We start from the raw sequence: 20,486 nt of genomic DNA on the forward strand, positions 1-20,486 counted from the left end.
TCCAGGAAAGAGACAGAAGAGATGCTGACATTGAACTTTTGACAAACCTTTTTTTATAGTTTTCCGATCTTGAATGAGACGCCCAGTCGCTGCAACCCAGTGCAAGTAACCAAGAACAGGCCAACCCTGATCCACAGAGCCTATCCTGGATTACTTGAACCAGGTAACAGCCACATCCCAGAAGTATTTCAACATAAGAAAAAAAAAGGGCTTTTATTGACACTCTCTTTCACTTTGATACATGCATACACACTCATACTTGCTATCAACACAATTTAGATTCCCATGAGGTGTGCTTACTCTGAGCTGTAAGTCTGTGTTCAGAGTGGTGACATTTGCTTACTTCAAAGTTAGTTAATTCCAGTGAGAACTGCCTGACTAAATCGCACCCAACGATTCAAGGAGAATTATAAAAAGGAAGCTGATTTGTTATTCAGTCTGTGTGATGTAGTGCAAACCCTTTGGGCCCATTCACAAAATTTGAGTTTTTTTTATGAAAGATGATAGGAAAGCCAAAAAAAAAGGAAATTTATTAAAAATGCTACAGCCACAGAGGACATGTTGGAATTTGTAACAGTTGTGTTATTACTGTTTGTCTTAATTCGCCAGGCAACACACTGAACTGTAGGATGACTTACTCAGATGTGTTTTGTGTTACAATTACAATAAATGTCCTGCTGTTAATTTAAGACACAGATTGTTGGGGAAAATTGACATTAAAACTAAAAGAACACAACCTAGATACACTGTGGCATAAGCACTTCTTTCTCGATAATCATTTGCTGACACAATGTGAGCCAAAGGGTCTTGTTAGTTTCAGAAGTCAGCCCCTGATGGTTGAAGCCGTAACTACACCATTAGGGGCCGTTCAGTTGGAACTGTTCTAGCACATAAAAAAAATAAAAAATAAAATCTATATGCAGGTGTCTTGAGATGCACTTTTAAAAGTTCAACTAAACCTGACACTGCATCTAAAAAACATGTAGCTCCTGCATGAGAACCTGAAAAAACTGTGAGATGTGGCGCAACATTCAAAGATGTCCATTTAGCGCATGTTTGCATAGACAAACGAAAAAAAAAACAGTGCAGACGGACACCACAACGCATTCGGTGGGAACCAATTGCGGGTCATGGCATTTACAGCTCAGGTGATTGGCTCAAAAATGTTTATTTTTCAGAACTGAGTGCTGAGCAAATGAGCAAAGATGGTAAAATGCAAGTCGCATACTTCCAGGGTTGCATACGCCAGCCGAGCAACTGCCATTGAGATGAATGGAAATGCTAATAGACAGCCCTCCACAGCAGTATTAAAGACCTCTGTGGCTGCATTTGAACCCATTAGTACAGTACCTGATGAACTGTTCCATCAATCTCCACAGGGACTATAAAGTCTGCGTTGCTGATGGGCTGTAAGCACAAAACAGAAAGACATGCATTAGAAACAGTCAAACTGGCTATCAGCTTCATCCCTGACACAACACTATTACAGCTGTATCATCTGTGGTGTTCTCTGAGAGAGCAGATGTTCGTGTATATAGTGCCACAGAAAGGCATTCTTCTCTTCACAGCTACCTGTAGTCAAGCATTTCAATTAAACCTCTTTGGGCTTAAAAAAGACTATATATGCGTGTCTAACTGAGCCAGTGTGTGTGTCTGACAGCTGACTGCATGGAGCTGGGAACTGCAAGCGTCTTTGAAAAGAGACTTGAATCGCCTTTAAAGAAAGTGTAGGGAGAAAGAAAAAAGGGAGCGATAGAGCACAGAGAGGATGAAAAGGTCTCAGCGGGTGGCTCAGAGCTGTCTTGATGCCAGAAAGAAAAACAGAGAGATGAGGACGAGGAGGGAAAACTTTGGCTCTGTACATTTTAGGCTCTTGTTAAAAACAGGGGAATTCTGCAGTTCCCAGTTCTGATAGGATGGCGGAGAAGGAGGCTCAGCCATTAGTGTCTCTGTTCTCTGTCTGACCTGGTTTGCATAACATCACACTTGTCTTGGATAGTTTCATTTACAGCACAGCTTAACAGACCGTTTTTTAAATAAGATAAAAGGGGTTTAAAGCAATAGTTCACCCAAAAATTCTGTTGTCATTTACTCAACTTCATGTAGTTAGAAAACAGAATGTTAGCCTCAGTCACCATTCACTTTCTTTGTATGGAAAAAAAAGATGCAATGAAAGTGAATGGTGACTGAGGTTACATTCTGCCAAACATCTCCTTTTGTGTTCCACGCAAGGAAAAAAAAAGGTATATTCAGTTGGAACAACATGAGGGTGAGGAAATGATGACAAAATTTTCATTTTTGGGTGAACTATCCCTTTAATGGATAGAAATACTGTATGTAGTGTATGGATAACTTTATTCAAGATTATATTTTACACATCAGTTCATGTTATGGCCAGCAGGTGGAGTGTGTGATCTATATGATGAGGAGTAGCTACACTGGCCAAGCTAGACTTATTTACATGGCTGGGTGTTGACATACAGGCAGGTATATTAACATTTCAAATACAAATAAATGTTTTTCTTAAAAATATAACCTAATTAAAAAGCTGATAACTCTTCCTGTTCTAAATTTAAATGAAAATAAACTGTAATAAAGCACAGTACACTATATAATCTCTAAGAGAGGAGAGAGAGAGAGAGAGAGAGAGATAGAGGGATTAGTGTGCATAGAATACATATGCAGAAATCACACTGAATTTTCTTCTAGTGAACTGTGCCTGGACTGCAGGTCATCCCTGTTTTCAAACAAATTGTTACACGGCAGTCTGGAATACTTGATTCGAATTGATCAATCTCAGTATTCTGCAGTCAAAAATTTTAGTATAATGACCACTAAACTGTATAATTGACCACTGTCCCAGACAACTGATTTCTTATATAGCTGTACTAGTTTTATGTCTCTCGTATCACTCCGTAGTCTCTTCTCACATAATTAAAATAATTGTTTTAAATATTAAAATATTTTACTCCAATAAATACTTGTGTTACTTGTATTCCAATTATTTCTTTATTTGTTAAGTATTCCTAATTTACAGGTCATTATTGCAAAGTAAACATGTATAAATGTGTATGCTTGTGTACATGTGCATGTTTTGGTGTCAGGGTGGGCGTATTTGTGCATGCGCTTTCAGTGTGTGTATGTGAGCGCGCACAAAGGCATGCATCCCTCTCTCTGGGCCTCTTTCTCTCAGTTACCGCCTTTCTGTCTTCTCCGAGCAAAAACAAGCTGCCAGGCAGACATTTTAAAAGGAGGACAGGCTCTGCTTTACCAAAACACTATTATTCTTGGAGCAAACTCATTGAGTTTCCTGTCACTGTCTTCGAATTGCTTGTTCTCTCCGAGTGGGAAGGTGTCCAGCTGTGGATGACAAGTATGCATTAAGCTAGATGTATGTTTATGTAAATGTGGGGTGTGTGTGTATTTATTGATTTGACCTTGTTGTGAGTGTCAGTGAGCTAAAAAGCAGCCTAAAACCAAGATGCAGAGAAGTGGGTCACTGCGCTCAGCAGGTGGCTCCTGAAGCACCACTTTCTAGGGACCAGACAAGCATTTAATCTTTGAAGAGGATTTTATTCATCTGGGACTATAAATGCACCCTAACAGTCTCAAAAGACTGCCATTGCCTTCTGTTATTATGTCTTAGATTTCTCAATAGAATTATCAGATTACTCTAAAACACCCTCTGCTATAACCTACTGAAAACCTACTGATTTTTTAATTTTCTGAAGAAAATATGTGTGGTGATTGCACGTGCAGAACTAGCTGCAATGATACAAAGGCCATGCCACCCTAATACATTTTTTGGTTGAAAATGCATTGATTTTGCTAAGTTTACAACTCTCATCCACACTGGAATGGCGTTTTCCTGCACAGAAAAATGAGACTTTCAAAGGTACTACTGCATACTTCGGAATAAACGATGGCTTTAGGAAACAGAAAACAGAGACATATTAGTGTGAATACGGTCTATGGTCCTCTGCATGGTTGTTTGGTTGTTTCTAGGTGGTTGCTTACTTGCTCATGTCAATGAGACCACCTGTTTATATGGCTCAGGTCCCTCCTTTAGTGTATGTCTGTGGAATTTTTTTGCTATCAGGGTAGTGTCACAATACTTAATTTGCCATGAACGGAAATGTAGCTGTGAGGCATAGAAGTACAGTTTGTTCAATATGTCGCAAATGTTTTAGGTCATGTATATCAGCGTTATTGTCGTTAAACTCTCGAAACTCTCGGTTTTGGTGCTGCTTCTCCTTTAAGACTTGAACGTAAACGCCCCCTGCTATGATTGGCTGTCTGCTCTTGACTAACCTGTCATCTGCTCACCACTACTGGGCGAGGCTACGGAAGTGAAAAGGTTAATTAGGCTTTAATTTATTGTTGTGGAGGTGGTCAGATACAAATGTCTACCACAGTGTGACATCACAATGTGGAGGAAATAGAGAACACATCGTTTTAGCATCTTGGTTTCAACAAAATGCTCTTTTAGCAGTGAGGAGGAAGTTTTGAGTTCTAAAACTTACAGTATGTTTTTATAGTACAATAAACCCTTACATGTCAAATGATCACAGATAATTTAGTTCCTCATGACCCCTTTAATTGAAATAAAAATAAAAACTGACATGATTGGAAGAATGTTTTCATAACTCCAAAACTAACTAAAAATATAACTGCAAGCGGCAGTCATCGGGGTCCAAGCACATGTGAAGAAATAACCAAAATAATCAGAACTGACAGAAATGATCCAGTGGATGCTAAATAATACAAATTGACAGAATAGATCCTGCCTAAACTACATTTGTTGAAAAGTGAATTGGGTACGAAAATTTTGAAGTTGTAAAAAGCACACAAAGGCAGCATTAAATTAATCCATACGTCTCCAGTGGTTGAATCCATATCTTTTGAAGCAAGATGATAGATGTCAATCTACTCAAAAGTTATAACCATTTTAGTAAAAGTGGCAATGGCTATTATGTACATTTTGGTGTACCATTAGACAATAAATCAAAATTTCAAAATTCCTTTAACTTTTCATATTGGGACTCTGCTGAATAGTTCTGCACTGGATGGGTTCCGATCAGGCAAATGGCCTAGGACTAGTACAAATAGCTGCTGACTAGTTCAAATAGCTGCTAAACGTTCATTTGTCAGTGGCGGCCATGTTTTTCAAGATATGCAACTGTCCTCATAGACCTTGATGTCACATTCGGCAAATTTCAAGTCAATCAGACCAACGGTTCCATAGTTAGAGACATTTTTTAATTTTTAATTATTATAGCTTCAACAAGAGGCAGAGGTGCGCAACATTTTGTGTGTATCCTCAGAATGACCCCATGCATAAGTGTACCAAATTTGGTGATAATATCTCAATCCGTTCAAATGTTATAACAGTTTTAGTAAAAATGGCCACGCCCACTATGTATTTTTTGGCATACCGTTTGACGATTAATCAAAAGTTCAAAATTCCTTTGATAACTTTTTACATTGGGACTCTGCTGAATCTTTCTGCAGTGGTTTGGTTGCGATCGGGCGAATGGTCTAGGACTAGTCTGAAAAAGTTTTTTTTTTTATAATTTCAAGCATTTAATGAATGTTTTGTTTCACACCAATTTCACACCTTGAGGCAAAATTATTCAGAATGAGGAGATCTACAGTATGGTATGAATAAAGTGTTTCTTTGTGAAAAACAGCGGTATATACAATGATTTACACGCATGTAAAACACCATAGTGCCTCCCGGTAGCCAATTCTTTCAAATATTGCACAGACCTCTTGGGCTAAGAGACAAAAAGGCCTTCCAGATTTCGTTCTGATCGGCCTTATTTAACCCTATAGAAAATCTGCTGAAAGCTGACTGGTCGATGGCGGCCATGTTTTTCCAAAATATGTGACTGTCCTCATAGACTTTGATGACACCTTGGAAAAATAAACTGCATGCAAAATTTCAAGTCAATCGGACCAACGATTGACTTGTTAGAGACATTTTTAGGTTTTTAATTATTATAGCGCCACCAAGAGGCAGAAGTATGTAATTTTATTTGTGTGTCCTCAGAATGACCTCACACATAAGTGTACCAAATTTGGTGATAATATCTCATTCCGTTCAAGAGTTATAACCATTTTAGTAAAAGTGGCCCTTCCACTGTGTACATTTTGGCATACTGTTTGACGATGAATCAAAATGTCAAAATTCCTTTGATAGCTTTTCATATTGGGACTCTGCTGAATCTATCTGCACTGGTTTGGTTCCGCTCAGGCGAACAGCCTAGGATGAGTTTAAGAGTTATGGCCCAAAATGTGATTTTTGTTTGTTTTGTTCACATTAGCGCCACCTAGTGTCCGACGGATGTGTCTCTGTACGCCTGAGTAGTGGGGGGGATTTGGAACCATCCAAGTTTGGGGTCTCTACGACCTACAGTCTCTGATGCACAGACACTTTTAGGGGAGAGAAAGAATAATAATAATAAATATAGCCACAAGCGACTATTGTCGGGGGCCAAGCACATAAGGCAAGATGACCAAAACAAACAAATTTGACAGAAAAGATCCTGTGGATGCTGTGGACAGCTATTCTGGTGTGACATTTCACCTGCTTTGAGCACAGTTGCAAAAAATAAAAATTCTTAAGTTATAGCACCCACTAGCATCAAAAATAAATGAAACTCGGCATGTTACCTCAGAGTGTTCTCTTGTCAATGTGTACAAATTTTGTTAAGTTTGAAAACTGCACTCACAAGATACAGGTTAATTAGTCATTATAGACATATTTGCTTATATCTTTGTAATGATTCGACGCATCAAAATTATTTTGATACATTTTTGTCAGGAGGGTCTGTAGATGATATATATCAAGTTTCGTGATAATCGGGCAAACGGCCTAGGATGAGTTTGAAAAGTTGTTTTTTCGAATAAATCGAAATTATAAAAAAAAAAAGTTTATTGCAGAAATGGAAAAAGAATAAATTTGTATTGTAGCCTATACGGTTCCGGAGTTATGCTAATTATACCACCACCGTGTGGCCGATTGTCACAAAATGTTATATGCGGCTTAGAGTTGACACTCTGCTTGTGTATAGTAATTTCCATAACCCTCAGCCATTCCCAATAGGAGTTATAAGGTGCTGAAATTTAATTTTTTAATTTGAACTTTATCGCTCAAATGGCTGCAAAGTTATGACAGTTTTTATGTTGTAGTGCCCCCTAGGGGCAGAATTGTACAAACTTTGCTAACATCTTCTAAATGTCCTGTTGACTATGTGCACCAAGTTTGGTTACATTTGGAGTTTGCAATGAGTAGATATTAAACAATTACTCAAATCGTGTTAAACCGAAGGAATTATATCGTTAATATCTTAGGAACGTATTTGACGTATAAAAATTATTTTGATAACATTTTGTCAGGAGGATCTGTAGATGATTTATACCAAATTGCATGCCGATCAGACTAATGGTCTAGGAGGAGTTAGAAAAAGTAGGTTTTTCAAAAAAGAGGTATACATATAGGGCTTGACTCGAGGAATCTCGATTGACTAGAATTTTGATTCTAGCCCTCACGGTTGCAGAGATATGAACCAAAATGCAAAATTGTTTATTATAGCGCCACCTAGGGTCAGATGGGTGTGCATTTGTGCGCCTGAGTAGTGAGGGGGATTTGGGATCATCCTGCCAAGTTGGGTGTCTCCACGACTTACGGTCTCTTACGCTCACACTTTTAAGGCAGAAAATAAATGTATAAGAAAAAGAAGAAAATTAGTACAATTACAAAAGTGTTCCAGCAGCTTCGCTGCTTGGCCCCCTAATAATAAGAAAATCAGTACAACTACAATAGGGTTCCAGCACTTAATGCTTGGACCCCTAATAAAATAAAAATGCCTCATAATACTCAAAATAATTTTAGTTTTAGATACACAGTATATTATCAAATATGTATACATTTACAATTCACCTTAATTTAACATGAAAATATCACTAAATAGAGGTAACACAAGACTGCTCTAAGAAATTTAGGACATTAGACATTTTTAAATGATATCAGTAAACACTTTCATTTTGGCAGCCTTGAAATAATAAAACTAAAATAAAGACTAAATAAACTGAAACTAGTAAACACTGAGAAAACTAAAACTAAACTAAAACTACCAGCAAACGTGTGAAAACTAACAAAAAATAAACTAAACTGGAATGACTAATTGAATAATAAATAGAAATAAAAACAAAATTAAAAATACAAATCTATAAAAAACCCTGTGTCTAATTTTGTTTTCCCGATTTCTTCTCCTCCAATGGAAATTTGTAGAAAGATGTACTTTTTTTAAAGGGTAGTGGTGGCTCAGCAGTTAAGGCTCTGGGTTACTAATCAGAAGGTCAGGGGTTCAAGCCCCAGCACTGCCAAGATGCCACTGTTGGGCCCTTGAGCAAGGCCCTTGACCCTATCTGCTCCAGGGGTGCATGTAACATGGCTGACCCTGCATCCTGACCCCAACTTGGCTGGGATATGTGAAAAAAAAAAAAGAATTTCACTGTATATGTGCAAATGTGTGGTAAAAATAAATACAATTATAGTGCACCCATCATGCAAGACCCAAAGTTCTGTGTCCAATATCATTGTACAGTATAAATGTGTGAATCGCAGTCAGCCGTGACTAATATTCTGCATATTACAAGTAATAACTGAGATAAAATGACTATTATTTGGCTGATCAAGTGATCACAAATGCACGCCCAGCACCAAGTGTAGACTAAAGCAGCTTTTCTCTAAGACTGTTATGACTAGATTCTTCATCTCATGAAGTGTACATCATTAAAAAAAAGAAAATTTAATACTACTTTATTAGTACTATTTATTTGTTTAAAAGTTTAGCAATTTAATGTATTGTCAGCAACAATACAACTTACTAAACCAACTGTTCTTCTATCACTCACAGACATATTTTCATTTGCATGTTAAATATAGCATCAACCCTGACTAAGATCTATATCAGACTATACTATATCTACTATACCAGATTTTGTTTGCATCTATCAACTGCTTTTGTGAAATATCTAATAATTACAGTAATTGCATTTGTGTGCATGTATACACCAGTACCTTGAAGGAGCTGTGCACGAGGGTCTCATCCAGATCGATCACCACACAGTTCTTGCTGTAGTCATTAATGCTGACCTCAGGCAGGAGGTATTTGGCTGGAGGCTGGAAACACAGCACAGATGAAAAAGGGATGGATACAAAGAGGAAAAGTAGAACAGGGAAGTAAACAAGCAGTTGATTCAGAGTCACACCAGAGGAGAGATGAATGCTTATCATAGCGGCCAGACATTCAGAGTTACAATCAAAGGCTACGGTGCCTCCTCCAGTGGGACGCAACATGCACTGGAGAATGTGTGTTGTTGTCCCAGGCGAATCTGACTGATGTAAAGGGATCTGGTGCATTTGGATAACCTTGAAACCTTGATCATAGCTCTGTGTTAAAGTGATTGGGCCCCGTGGTTTGGTTACACTGCCAAGTCAAGTTGCCTTAGAACAAGCTGTAGTCTGTAGTCGTCTTGGCAATAATGGGAAAGGGCGTGTGTGTTAGAGAGAGGAGAGAGAGAGAGAGAGAGAGAGAGAGAGAGAGAGAGAGAGAGAGAGAGAGAGAGAGATGGGAGTGCACTAATGTGAGGATGTCTTTTTACTAAGCCTGACCTGAGGGAGGCAGATGGACTTGCCTAGGGGACAAATACACACACAGACGGACATACCGTATGCAAAGATGCACACAAGTGTACACAGCCATACGCAGCACATGCAGACATGCACAATGTAAGTATATACATAACTGTATTATGGCTAATGTTCTTTATATATGTATATTTCAGCATGAGTCCTATATGTATGTGTTTGGAGGAAAGGTCATAAAGGACAGTGCACTGGCTGTTTGATTCATCTGTGCCAGAGTGAAACTGTTGGAGTCCTCCATGACCTTCCATCTTCACTCCTTCCACCTCATCAAACCTGGACAAATATGTGCAATTCTAATCATTTTAAAAGCGTATTTAATTATTCATATAATTATATAATTACTCTTACACTAAAATATATATATATATATATATATATAAAAATTACAATTTACTTTTAAGATTTTAAGACGTACTTAAAAGTCATTATTTACTAGTAGGCCTAATTAGTTTACTTGCACACAAAAATATAGGAGCCTTTTTTAAGATTTATGCATTTCAATTTCATAAAACAAATCTATCAAATTTAAATGAGCATTTTTTTAATAAAATAAAATATAAAACCTAAATATTTTAAGTTTTATTAATTTAGTTTTGTTAAACATTATACAGTTCAATTTGATGGAGTTTTGTTATGAAATTGAAATACGTAAATCTTAAAAATAGGCTAAAATGGAGGGCCTGAGTAGCTCAGCAAGTAAAGATGCGCGGATTGACGGTCTCAGACGCGGAGGCAACTGAGATTCGTCTTCCGCCACCCATATTGAGGCGAGTCACTAAGCCACCACGAGGACTTAGAGTGCATTGGGCATTCCAAATTGGGGAGAAAAAAAATAAATAAATTATAATAATAAAAATACAAAAATAAAAAATAGGCTAAAATATTTTTGTGTGCAAGTTATCTAATTACTTGTTAATAATGATTAGTAAGCATACAAATGTGACATATACTGTATATCAAATATGTAATGATATTCAATAAATGAAGTATACAGAAATATAAAATATGGTTTGAGCCTGTATGTAAACACGGTCTCATGAGAAGTCCTAATAATAGTATGTGATGGCGAAACAGTAATCGAACAAGTTGGCATGTACAAAATTTTTTATGACTATTACTCCCATTTAGAAAAACAAACAATCCAACAATGTTATTAAGATTTACCAAGGTTTAACCCCTGACCTAAACCATACCATAAAGTGTAACCCCTAACCCAACCCTAAAGTACCTTCCTCGGTATAATAACTAACCCTTACATACACATTTTGGAGTGCTATATATGACAGTAGAAATTACTTTCCTTGTGGGGACCACAATGTAGGTTTTTCAGGTTTTGCTCTCTTTGAGGGAACATTTTGTTCCCACATGGATAGATAAACAAGAACACACACACACACACACACGCACACACACAAATCTGTGCAAGCCCCATGAGTACATGCAATCACATCATTACATTATGACTGAGGACTGCATGGTTTTCAAACAATGCTTTCACCCTAATTGAAGCCTTATGCTGTGTCAATCAATCTCAGCATTCATTACATGGCTTCCAAACGTTCTCAAATGTATCACTTGTTTGCATTATAATAATCTGTTTGTTGTCTTGTGAGGCACACGGCAAGCTCAGAGTGAAAAATGACAAATGATGGCTTGTGTTTCATCTAAATTCCAAGCCTAACCCTTGCCCCAAACCAGACAATCACAAAATGCATTAGAGAGCAGGGTTTTACAGCTTTACATCATGCAGATGAATATTTCAGTCATTAGTGTCAGCCAGTCCAAGCAGGAAGATCTGGAAGCAGGCAGTGAGACAATCCCAGCTGTCTCCTTAGAAAACACCAGTGTCTCAGCAGTTTGATTACAATTACTGTAAGTATTAAAACTCCTGCCAGCATTTTCTCAGCATGAATGCTCTGTTTGTGCAGAGTAGGCAGAGGCAGGTGGACTGTAAATCAGGATTTGGGTCTCCCTCTATCTTAGGCCCAGCACGAAGGCCTTCCTCAGATCAGCAGAAATCTCTGCATGCTCTTCCTCCAGCAGGTGCTGTGTGGGATGGGTTTGACTTTGAGACTGCTGTTGTCCTACAGTACAGCTTTTTGCAATCACTAACAGACTCCAATCACCTTGGCTGTATGAGTGTTAAAGGGATAGTTCACCCAAAAATGGAAATTCAGTTATTATTTACAGTACTTACCGTCAAGTTGTTCCAGACCTGTATGATTTTCTTACTTCTGTGGAATACATATTTTGAAGAATATCCTGGTGACTTTTTTCTGTTTAACGAAAGTAAATGAAGACTAGGACTATCAAGCTTCAGAATGACTAAGGAAAGCACCATTAAAGTATCATAAAAGTGCTTCATATGACTTGTGTGCTATATTCCAAGTCTTCTGAATTCATACTGTATGATAGCTCCATGCAAGGAACAGACAAAAATTCAATTCAAGTCAAGCTCTCTTTGCCATGGAAAGGAGCGGCCAGAACATTATCAGAAATTTACATTTTGCGTTACACAGAAGAAAGAATGTCAAATGGGTTTGTAACAGCATGAGGGTGAATACATTTTATCAGAATTTTTCTTTTTTGGATGAACTGTCCCTTTGAAGACAACATTAAACAGCATTTTGCAGCACACACTCTTAAAAATAAAAGACTAGGTTATAAGGTTCTTAAAAAATGGTTCTTTTAAGAATGTTTCACTGAAAGGTTCTTTGGGAAACCAAAAACAGTTCTTATATGGCATCGCTGCAAAAAACCCTTTCTGGAACCTGAATATTTAAGAGTGCATTTAACTTCAAAAATGGTATAAATTTTCCAGTAAAACAGAATATTCAAAAGGGAATAATGAAGGGCAGTAGTTAAGTTTATCCACTGGGATTTAATTGGATTGTATACTGTTAGTTAGACTATGATTTAATTGGTTAATATAATTTTCCTCATCAATTATTTTACTTATCTTCCTCAATACTCATTAATTTAAGAATTGTTTTTGATCAAATAATAAAAAACTTTTTTGGTATCTGAGCTGTGTACTGTATGTGCATGTAATTTTAGGGAAGGATCATATATATATATATATACACACACACACACACACACACACACACACATACACATATACACACACACACACACACACACATTCTTACATACAGTACTGTGCAATAGTTTTAGGCACTTGTGAAAAATTTTGCATAGTGTGGATGTCTTCAAAAATAATGACATAAATAGTTTTAATTTATCACTTAATGTCATACAAAGTCCAGTAAACATGAAAAAGCTAAATCAATATTCGGTGTGACCACCTTTGCCTTTAAAACAGCACCAATTCTCCTAGGTACACCTGGACACGGTTTTTCTTGGTTGTTGGCAGATAGGATGTTCCAAGCTTCTTGGAGAATTTGCCAGAGTTCTTCTATCTATTTAGGCTGTCTCCATTGCTACAGTAGCTCTTCTGTGGGATCAGTCCAGATGGGCTAGCCTTCGCTCCCCATGCACATCAATGAGCCTTGGGCGCACCACGATCCTGTCGCTGGTTCACCGGTTGTCCTTCCTTGGACCACTTTTGGTAGGTACTATCCACTGCTTACCGGGAACAGCCCACAAGACCTACCGTTTTGGAGATGCTCTGACCCAATCATCCAGCCATCACAATTTGGCCCTTGTCAAAGTCACTCAAATCCTTACGCTTCCCATTTTTCCTGCTTCGAACACACAAAATTCAAGAACTGACTGTTCACTTGCTGCCTAATATATCCCACCTCTTCACAGGTGCCATTGTAATGAGATAACAAATGTTATTCACTTCATCTGTCAGTGGTTTTAATGTTGTGGCTGATCAGTGTACACACACACACACACACACACACACACACACACAGAGATCAGCCACAACATAAAAGAAATACTCAAACCAGCCTGTCTCACACCAACAATCATCCATGCGATTATCTAATCAGCCAATCATGTGGCAGCAGTGCAGTGTATAAAATCATGCAGCTACGGGTCAGGAGCTTCAGTTAATTTTCACATCAACCATCAGAATGGGGAAAAATGTGATCTCAGTGCTTTGGACCGTGGCATGATTGTTGGTGCCAGACAGGCTGGTTTGAGTATTTCTGTAACTGCTGATCTCCAGGCATTTTCACACACAACAGTCTCTAGAATTTACTCCGAATGGTGCCAAAAACAAAAAACTTCCAGTGAGTGGCAGTTCTGTGGACAGAAATGTCTTGTTGATGAGAGAGGTCAACAGAGAATGGCCAGACTGGTTCGAACTGACAAAGTCTACGGTAACTCAGATAACCGATCTGTACAATTGTGGTGAGAGAGAGATGCGGGTTGGTGCTCTTTTGCACGAGGGGGACCTACACAATATTAGGCAGGTGGTTTTAATGTTGTGGCTGATCGGTGTGTATATATTTATTTACAGTTGTGCTCAAAAGTTTGCATACCCTGGCAGAAATTGTGAGATTTTGACACTGATTTTGAAAATATGACTGATCTTGCAAAAAAATAAAAAAAATAAAAAAACTGTCTTTTATTTAAGGATAGTGATCATATGAAGCTATTTATTATCACATAGTTGTTTGGCTCCTTTTTAAATCATAATGATAACAGAAATCACCCAAATGGCCCTGATCAAAAGTTTACATACCATTGAATGTTTGGCTTTGTTACAGACACACAAGGTGACACACACAGGTTTAAATGGCAATTAAAGGTTAATTTCCCACACCTGTGGCTTTTTAAATTGCAATTAGTGTCTGTGTATAAATAGTCAATGAGTTTGTTAGCTCTCACATGGATGCACTGAGCAGGCTAGATACTGAGCCATGGGGAGCAGAAAAGAACTGTCAAAAGACCTGTGTAACAAGGTAATGGAACTTTATAAAGATGGAAATGGATATAAAAAGATATCCAAAGCCTTGAAAATACCAGTCAGTACTGTTCAATCACTTATTAAGAAGTGGAAAATTCAGGGATCTCTTGATACCAAGCCAAGGTCAGGTAGACCAAGAAACATTTCAGCCAAAACTGCCAGAAGAACTGTTCGGGATACAAAGAAAAACCCACAGGTAACCTCAGGAGAAATACAGGCTGCTCTGGAAAAAGATGGTGCGGTTGTTTCAAGGAGCACAATCGGACGATACTTGAACAAAAATTAGCTGCATGGTCGAGCTGCCAGAAAGAAGCCTTTGCTGCACCAATGCCACAAAAAGCCCGGTTACAATATGCCCGACAACACCTTGACACACCACAGATTCTGGCACACAGTAATTTGGAGTGACAAGACCAAAATAGAGCTTTATGGTCACAACCATAAGTGCTATGTTTTGAGAGGGGTCAACAAGGCCTATAGTGAAAAGAATACCATCCCCACTGTGAATCATGGTGGTGGCTCACTGATGTTTTGGGGGTGTATGAGCTCTAAAGGCACAGGGAATCTTGTGAAAATTGATGGCAAGATGAATGCAGCATGTTATCAGAAAATACTGGCAGACAATTTGCATTCTTCTGCACGAAAGCTGCGCATGGGATGCACTTGGATGTTCCAGCATGACAATGACCCTAAGCACAAGGCCAAGTTGACCCTCCAGTGGTTACAGAAGAAAAAGGTGAAGGTTCTGGAGTGGTCATCACAGTCTCCTGACCTTAATATCATCGAGCCACTCTGGGGAGATCTCAAACGTGCGGTTCATGCAAGACGACCAAAGACTTTGCATGACCTGAAGGCATTTTGCCAAGACGAATGGGCAGCTATATCACCTGCAAGAATTTGGGGCCTCATAGACAACTATTACAAAAGACTGCACGCTGTCATTGATGCTAAAGGGGGCAATACACAGTATTAAGAACTAAGGGTATGCAGACTTTTGAACAGGGGTCATTTCATTTTTTTCTTTGTTGCCATGTTTTGTTTTATGATTATGCCATTCTGTTATAACCTACAGTTGAATATGAATCCCATAAGAAATAAAAGAAATGTGTTTTGCCTGCTCACTCATGTTTTCTTTAAAAATGGTACATATATTACCAATTCTCCAAAGGTATGCAAACTTTTGAGCACAACTGTATGGAAATATATATATATATATATTTCCAGTAGGAGAGGAATATAGACTGCAGGAAGGTAAGATAACAACTGATATAAAATCTAATTAAGGCTCTGAAAGCTTGCCATCGCTTTTAATGCTGGGTTTATAATTAGGTTACAGGATTCAATTTAAGTTTCATGACAGATGGTCTAAATACCAATGAAGAATTAGATTTTTGTCCTAATAGCTGATGAATGCAGAGTTAGATGGAGATGCAGTTCTGTGATGAATCCATCTATCTTTGTTTCTTTGTTCCATATTTAATACTTAAGGTTGAGCCTCAGGAAAATATACACAATGTGTGATTCTTCCACATTACTGATTATTTCTTATGAAAGGAAGTGAAGGAATTAAACGCATCCCAGAGAAACAAAGCCAGGCAGTTTCACTCAAGAGAGAGAAAACACATGCATAAGCAGGCAGGCAAAATAAAAAAAGATAAAACATACACTGGGAAAAGGGATGACCTGGACCTGATCAAACTGAGAATCAAAATCAGAGAAAGAGAGAGAGAAATACAGGGGTAGAGAGATAGAAAGAGAGAAAGAGAAAACAAACAAGGGAAAGAGATTTATAAAAAATTAAGCGCAACACACAGACAACGTAACTGAGATTACACACAATTGTCAAATTATTATTACATTCCTAAGACACAGACAGACATGCCAACTAAAATCTTTGTTCACAGGGTAAACTTTTGAGAGGGCTGTAAAACACATGGATTTGTTTAAAGTAGCTGTGGGTCCAAAACATTTTAAAGCATATAAACCTGTAAAATGGCAAGACATTCCTCGGCAGATTGCGAGTCATTTGCAGGCAAATATTTGTGGTAATGCGATCTGATTCAGATCCATTTATAGCTGCCTGTACCTGCTTTGGCAGCACACACACACAAGTGCTTGTGGAGCGCCGTGGCTTAAAGTTTCTCCATAGACAAGTGTGGTTGTACACTGCCCAGCGTTTGTGTGTGTGTGTGTGTGTGTGTGTGTGTGTGCATTTAGATGTGTGCAAGAGACAGGAAGATGAAAAATAAGAAAGAACAAGGTGATCTCATTCACATTTGTGAAGTACACATTTGATTGATTGGATACACTCAAACTTAATATGTAAAAGGTTTATGTTTTAGATTAACAATTATAGAGATGTACAAAAATGTTTACAAATCACTCAGAACAGAATTAATTCATTATAATCTGAAAATTAGGTAAATGTTTTAACTCCGTTGAATAAAATTGATGGTGTTAAACATATTTAATGAATCTCAATTTTTATAAATATAATAAATTCAACCTATAATTTCCAAGAATTTAGTATTTTCTGAACCTTTTAGGATGTGTAAACATTTCTACCCCTCTAAAGCTGTTTTATGTTTTAGATGATGTCCATACACAAATATAGTATGTTTCAATATCCATTTACATACAAAAATGTATGTGTGCTAGGATCACAAATACTCATGAGATCATGTTAGAAAGAGAGTGAGGTTATGTTAAAAAGGGAGAAAGGGAGAGTTAGAAAGACAGAGAAAACCAAAGAAAGAGAGAAAAAAAAGAGAGTAGGAGGGAATATCCTGGGCAGCCAGTAATCAATCACATAAGACACACACCCAAGATCCGCTTTATTGAAATTAAAGAATCAGTCCAGGAATGAGAGGGAAAGAGTGTGCGTGGGTGGGTGAAATTGAAGAATGTGTGTGAGGGAAAGCGGGCCCATCGTTTCTAGAACTAGATGGTAAACATCGCAGCGGGTTCACTGGGTTCGGAACAGCTGGAAAACTTTGTGGTACGGACACGGGAACAGAGTGCACAGAGCCTGCATTTGGCCGCAGCTCGCAAACAAAACAAAAAAACCCCATCACTTTGGCTAATCTGAAAGAAAATGAGCAAAGCTTACTAATAAATACTAAACTGACTAATAAATAGAGATGGGCATTTTAAGTTTTTCTGAAGTGTTTAAATCAATTACTTTAAAATGAGTATGACACGATGGTGAAATTGATATTTTGTTTCATTCACACCAAAAACAATACTTTCAAAAAACTTCAACAACCTTAACTTAAAAAAAATGAATAATAAAAAAAAATGCACATACAAATTCCTTGATGATATAAAGGCAATCACATTAATATAACTTATGTTCTTATTAAAAAAAAAACAAGTGGCAAGAATCAACTTTGTGAGGTTTGAATGGTTTTTACTAGTCGAATAGTTGGTGCAGATAAAGAATGAGTACTCAAATAATCGATTACTCATGCACATCCCTACTAATAAACAGACGTTATTCTGAGTTGGAACAGCAACAGCAATTCAAACATCATAAAGTAAATTAAATTAAATAAACTTCCATGCATACTTCCTGTGAAATAGGAATAAACAGAAAAACAAATACAGATATTATGGCCAATAACCAATTAATGGCCAATTAAAAATCGACTATTACTATTTTGTAAAAAATTAAAAATCAATAGATTTAAATGCAAATGTGAAATAAAAATAACAACAACAACAACAACAACTATTTGCTAATAGGTTAAGAAAATAAGTTTAATTCAATATATATTCCATGAAAACAAGTCTTAATAATGCAATTTTGCCAATTTATCTTGTTTAGGTATTTTTACAGGAAAACAAAACAAAAATACTGATTAGGAACATGAATTTTTGCATTAAGTTAGCACTAGATGAAGGCAAAAGTAATTAAATCCACAATTATCCAATATTGACAGATAAATAAATAAAAATATCATCCAATAAACGATATGGCCCCGATATATCATGCATCCCTACATTGAAACTGTCGTTGAGAGAAATAAATAAGGCCTCACCTTTGGAGGGCTGCTGTTCTCCTCTGCAGGTGGAGGAAGGCTGCAGGTCTTGATGTTGGAGGCTGGAGGTTCCACATTATAGTCCCGGAAACAGCAGAAGAAGGGACTAAAGATACTTCTGTTCCTCTGTTTCTTTAAACTGCTGTTGGACTGGGAGACTGTGACATAGACAAACACAGACACCACACATTGGTCACTGCAAAGCACAAACTGCTCAAAACATCTGGAGCTTTACCGTCCCTGCCCTGTAACTTAAAACCCGTCAGCCTTGCATGCAGTCCACGTTCACGAAGGAGGTTGTAACCGAACGGACGAAAAAAAACCAACAACTGTCCATTGGAGTTTGCGTGTCGGTTACCACGCAAAGTCACATGACAGAACAAGTGTGCAATTAGCTCCTTGTGTTTTGTGGTACACAGAATACGTCTCCATGGGCGACTCTGTCACCTTTGCCCCCTGCGCTTGCATGCCTGCAATCCTGCAAGTGCCTTCCAGAGCTTACAACAGCACGTCATCACGCACAGCAATATGTCTCAAGTACAGTTACACAACCACATTAAACACTCCCTATTTGGCAAAAAAATGCAAATTGGACACTGTTAAAACAGACAACATGGTTGAGCTGTAGAACTGATGGTGATTGGTTTAAAAGTCCAGAGAACTAAAAGGTTGTGCGCATGATTCTTTTCTAAAGTGAATAGTTTATAGCTGCTATACAAACACTTGCATGATGTTAAAGGTCACAAAACACTGAGTTGCTTTGGTTTAATTGTCTGTCATGATGCATGCACAGACTCTAGAGGAAAAAAAAAAAAAAAATGTCGGTATTTCAAAGTCCTGCAATATTTTCCCTCAGAAAACTGTATCTGATATTTTAACTTCAGGTATCAATATTTTTAGCTAAATTTTTTCGCATTAATAATATTTAGGGAAAAAAAAAAAGAGATTAACCATCTATTAGAGCCAGCCAGTGTATTAGAGGATGAAATGTACTGCCGCATTATGTAAACAAACGCTCAATTATATCTATTCGACCAAAATACAAACTCAGAATAAGCTAAGAATAAAAGTCTATAGCTTGTTTCAATTGAGTTAGGGTTTTCAATTGTATGGATGTCCATACAGATCCTCCGTACAGCTAGTTTTCACGAAATGATAAACACACTGGAACCAAAGTACGCTATTCACTCACATTGCTCTATGATGGAGTAAAACAGTACATTCAGAACTTTTTACGCAAAGCACTGAAGTCCAGTTAAGATGAATAAGAAACAAGTGAGTGAAACATTGCAATACTGTATATCATCCCAATTGACTTGCTGGATAATAAACACAGAGAAAGACTGGAAAAATTGGCTCACCACAGGTGATCTTGTGAGGTGTGCAGGCCAGGTATTATTGTGACTGGAAAAACACGTAACTCTTGACAGCTTGTGGTTGTCCACCGTAGTCCGATGATGACCATCTTCTCCTTTATTTATGAGTTTTTTGGTGACTGTACAATCCAATCTTTGACTTGCAGATTCGGTTGCATACAGAACATATGAATGTTTGGCTAGAGGAGGCAGGTTTAGCATTGTGCCCTTTTTCCCGTCTCTGTTGGAGGCGTTGATTACGATTTTCCTAAATTTTTTCAATCCCTTTATGCACTCAGATCACCAGAGCAAACGACAAACAGCAAGGTATTCTACTGCATATGGTTTGATGTTGCACCGCTTCAGTGTGGTCTTGAGCTGGTCTTTAAATCTCTTTTTCTGCCCCTCCGGCAAGCGCTGACCATGGCATAACTGGCCACAAAGGATTCTACAAGGAAGACAGCTATCAAGCATGCATAGGACTTATC

General features: G+C 37.8%; 1 protein-coding gene across 2 annotated transcripts in view; it reads right to left on the reverse strand.

Annotated features, from left to right (window-relative positions):
- The window catches only part of LOC127434788 (CTD small phosphatase-like protein), a 66,690-nt gene that overhangs the window by 7,160 nt on the left and 39,044 nt on the right, over positions 1-20,486 (reverse strand). Inside the window, exons 2-5 of one of the 2 annotated variants that reach the window (XM_051687760.1) lie at positions 18,644-18,801; positions 16,269-16,301; positions 9,089-9,190; positions 1,351-1,407 (exon numbers count right to left, since the gene is read on the reverse strand). In XM_051687760.1, coding sequence (XP_051543720.1) covers positions 1,351-1,407; positions 9,089-9,190; positions 16,269-16,301; positions 18,644-18,801 — 350 coding nt within the window. The remainder of the gene's footprint in view (positions 1-1,350; positions 1,408-9,088; positions 9,191-16,268; positions 16,302-18,643; positions 18,802-20,486) is intronic. The other variant, XM_051687762.1, reaches the window with a different exon arrangement.

Source organism: Myxocyprinus asiaticus, chromosome 44 (assembly GCF_019703515.2).
Source record: "Myxocyprinus asiaticus isolate MX2 ecotype Aquarium Trade chromosome 44, UBuf_Myxa_2, whole genome shotgun sequence".
Taxonomy (NCBI): Eukaryota; Metazoa; Chordata; class Actinopteri; order Cypriniformes; family Catostomidae; genus Myxocyprinus; species Myxocyprinus asiaticus.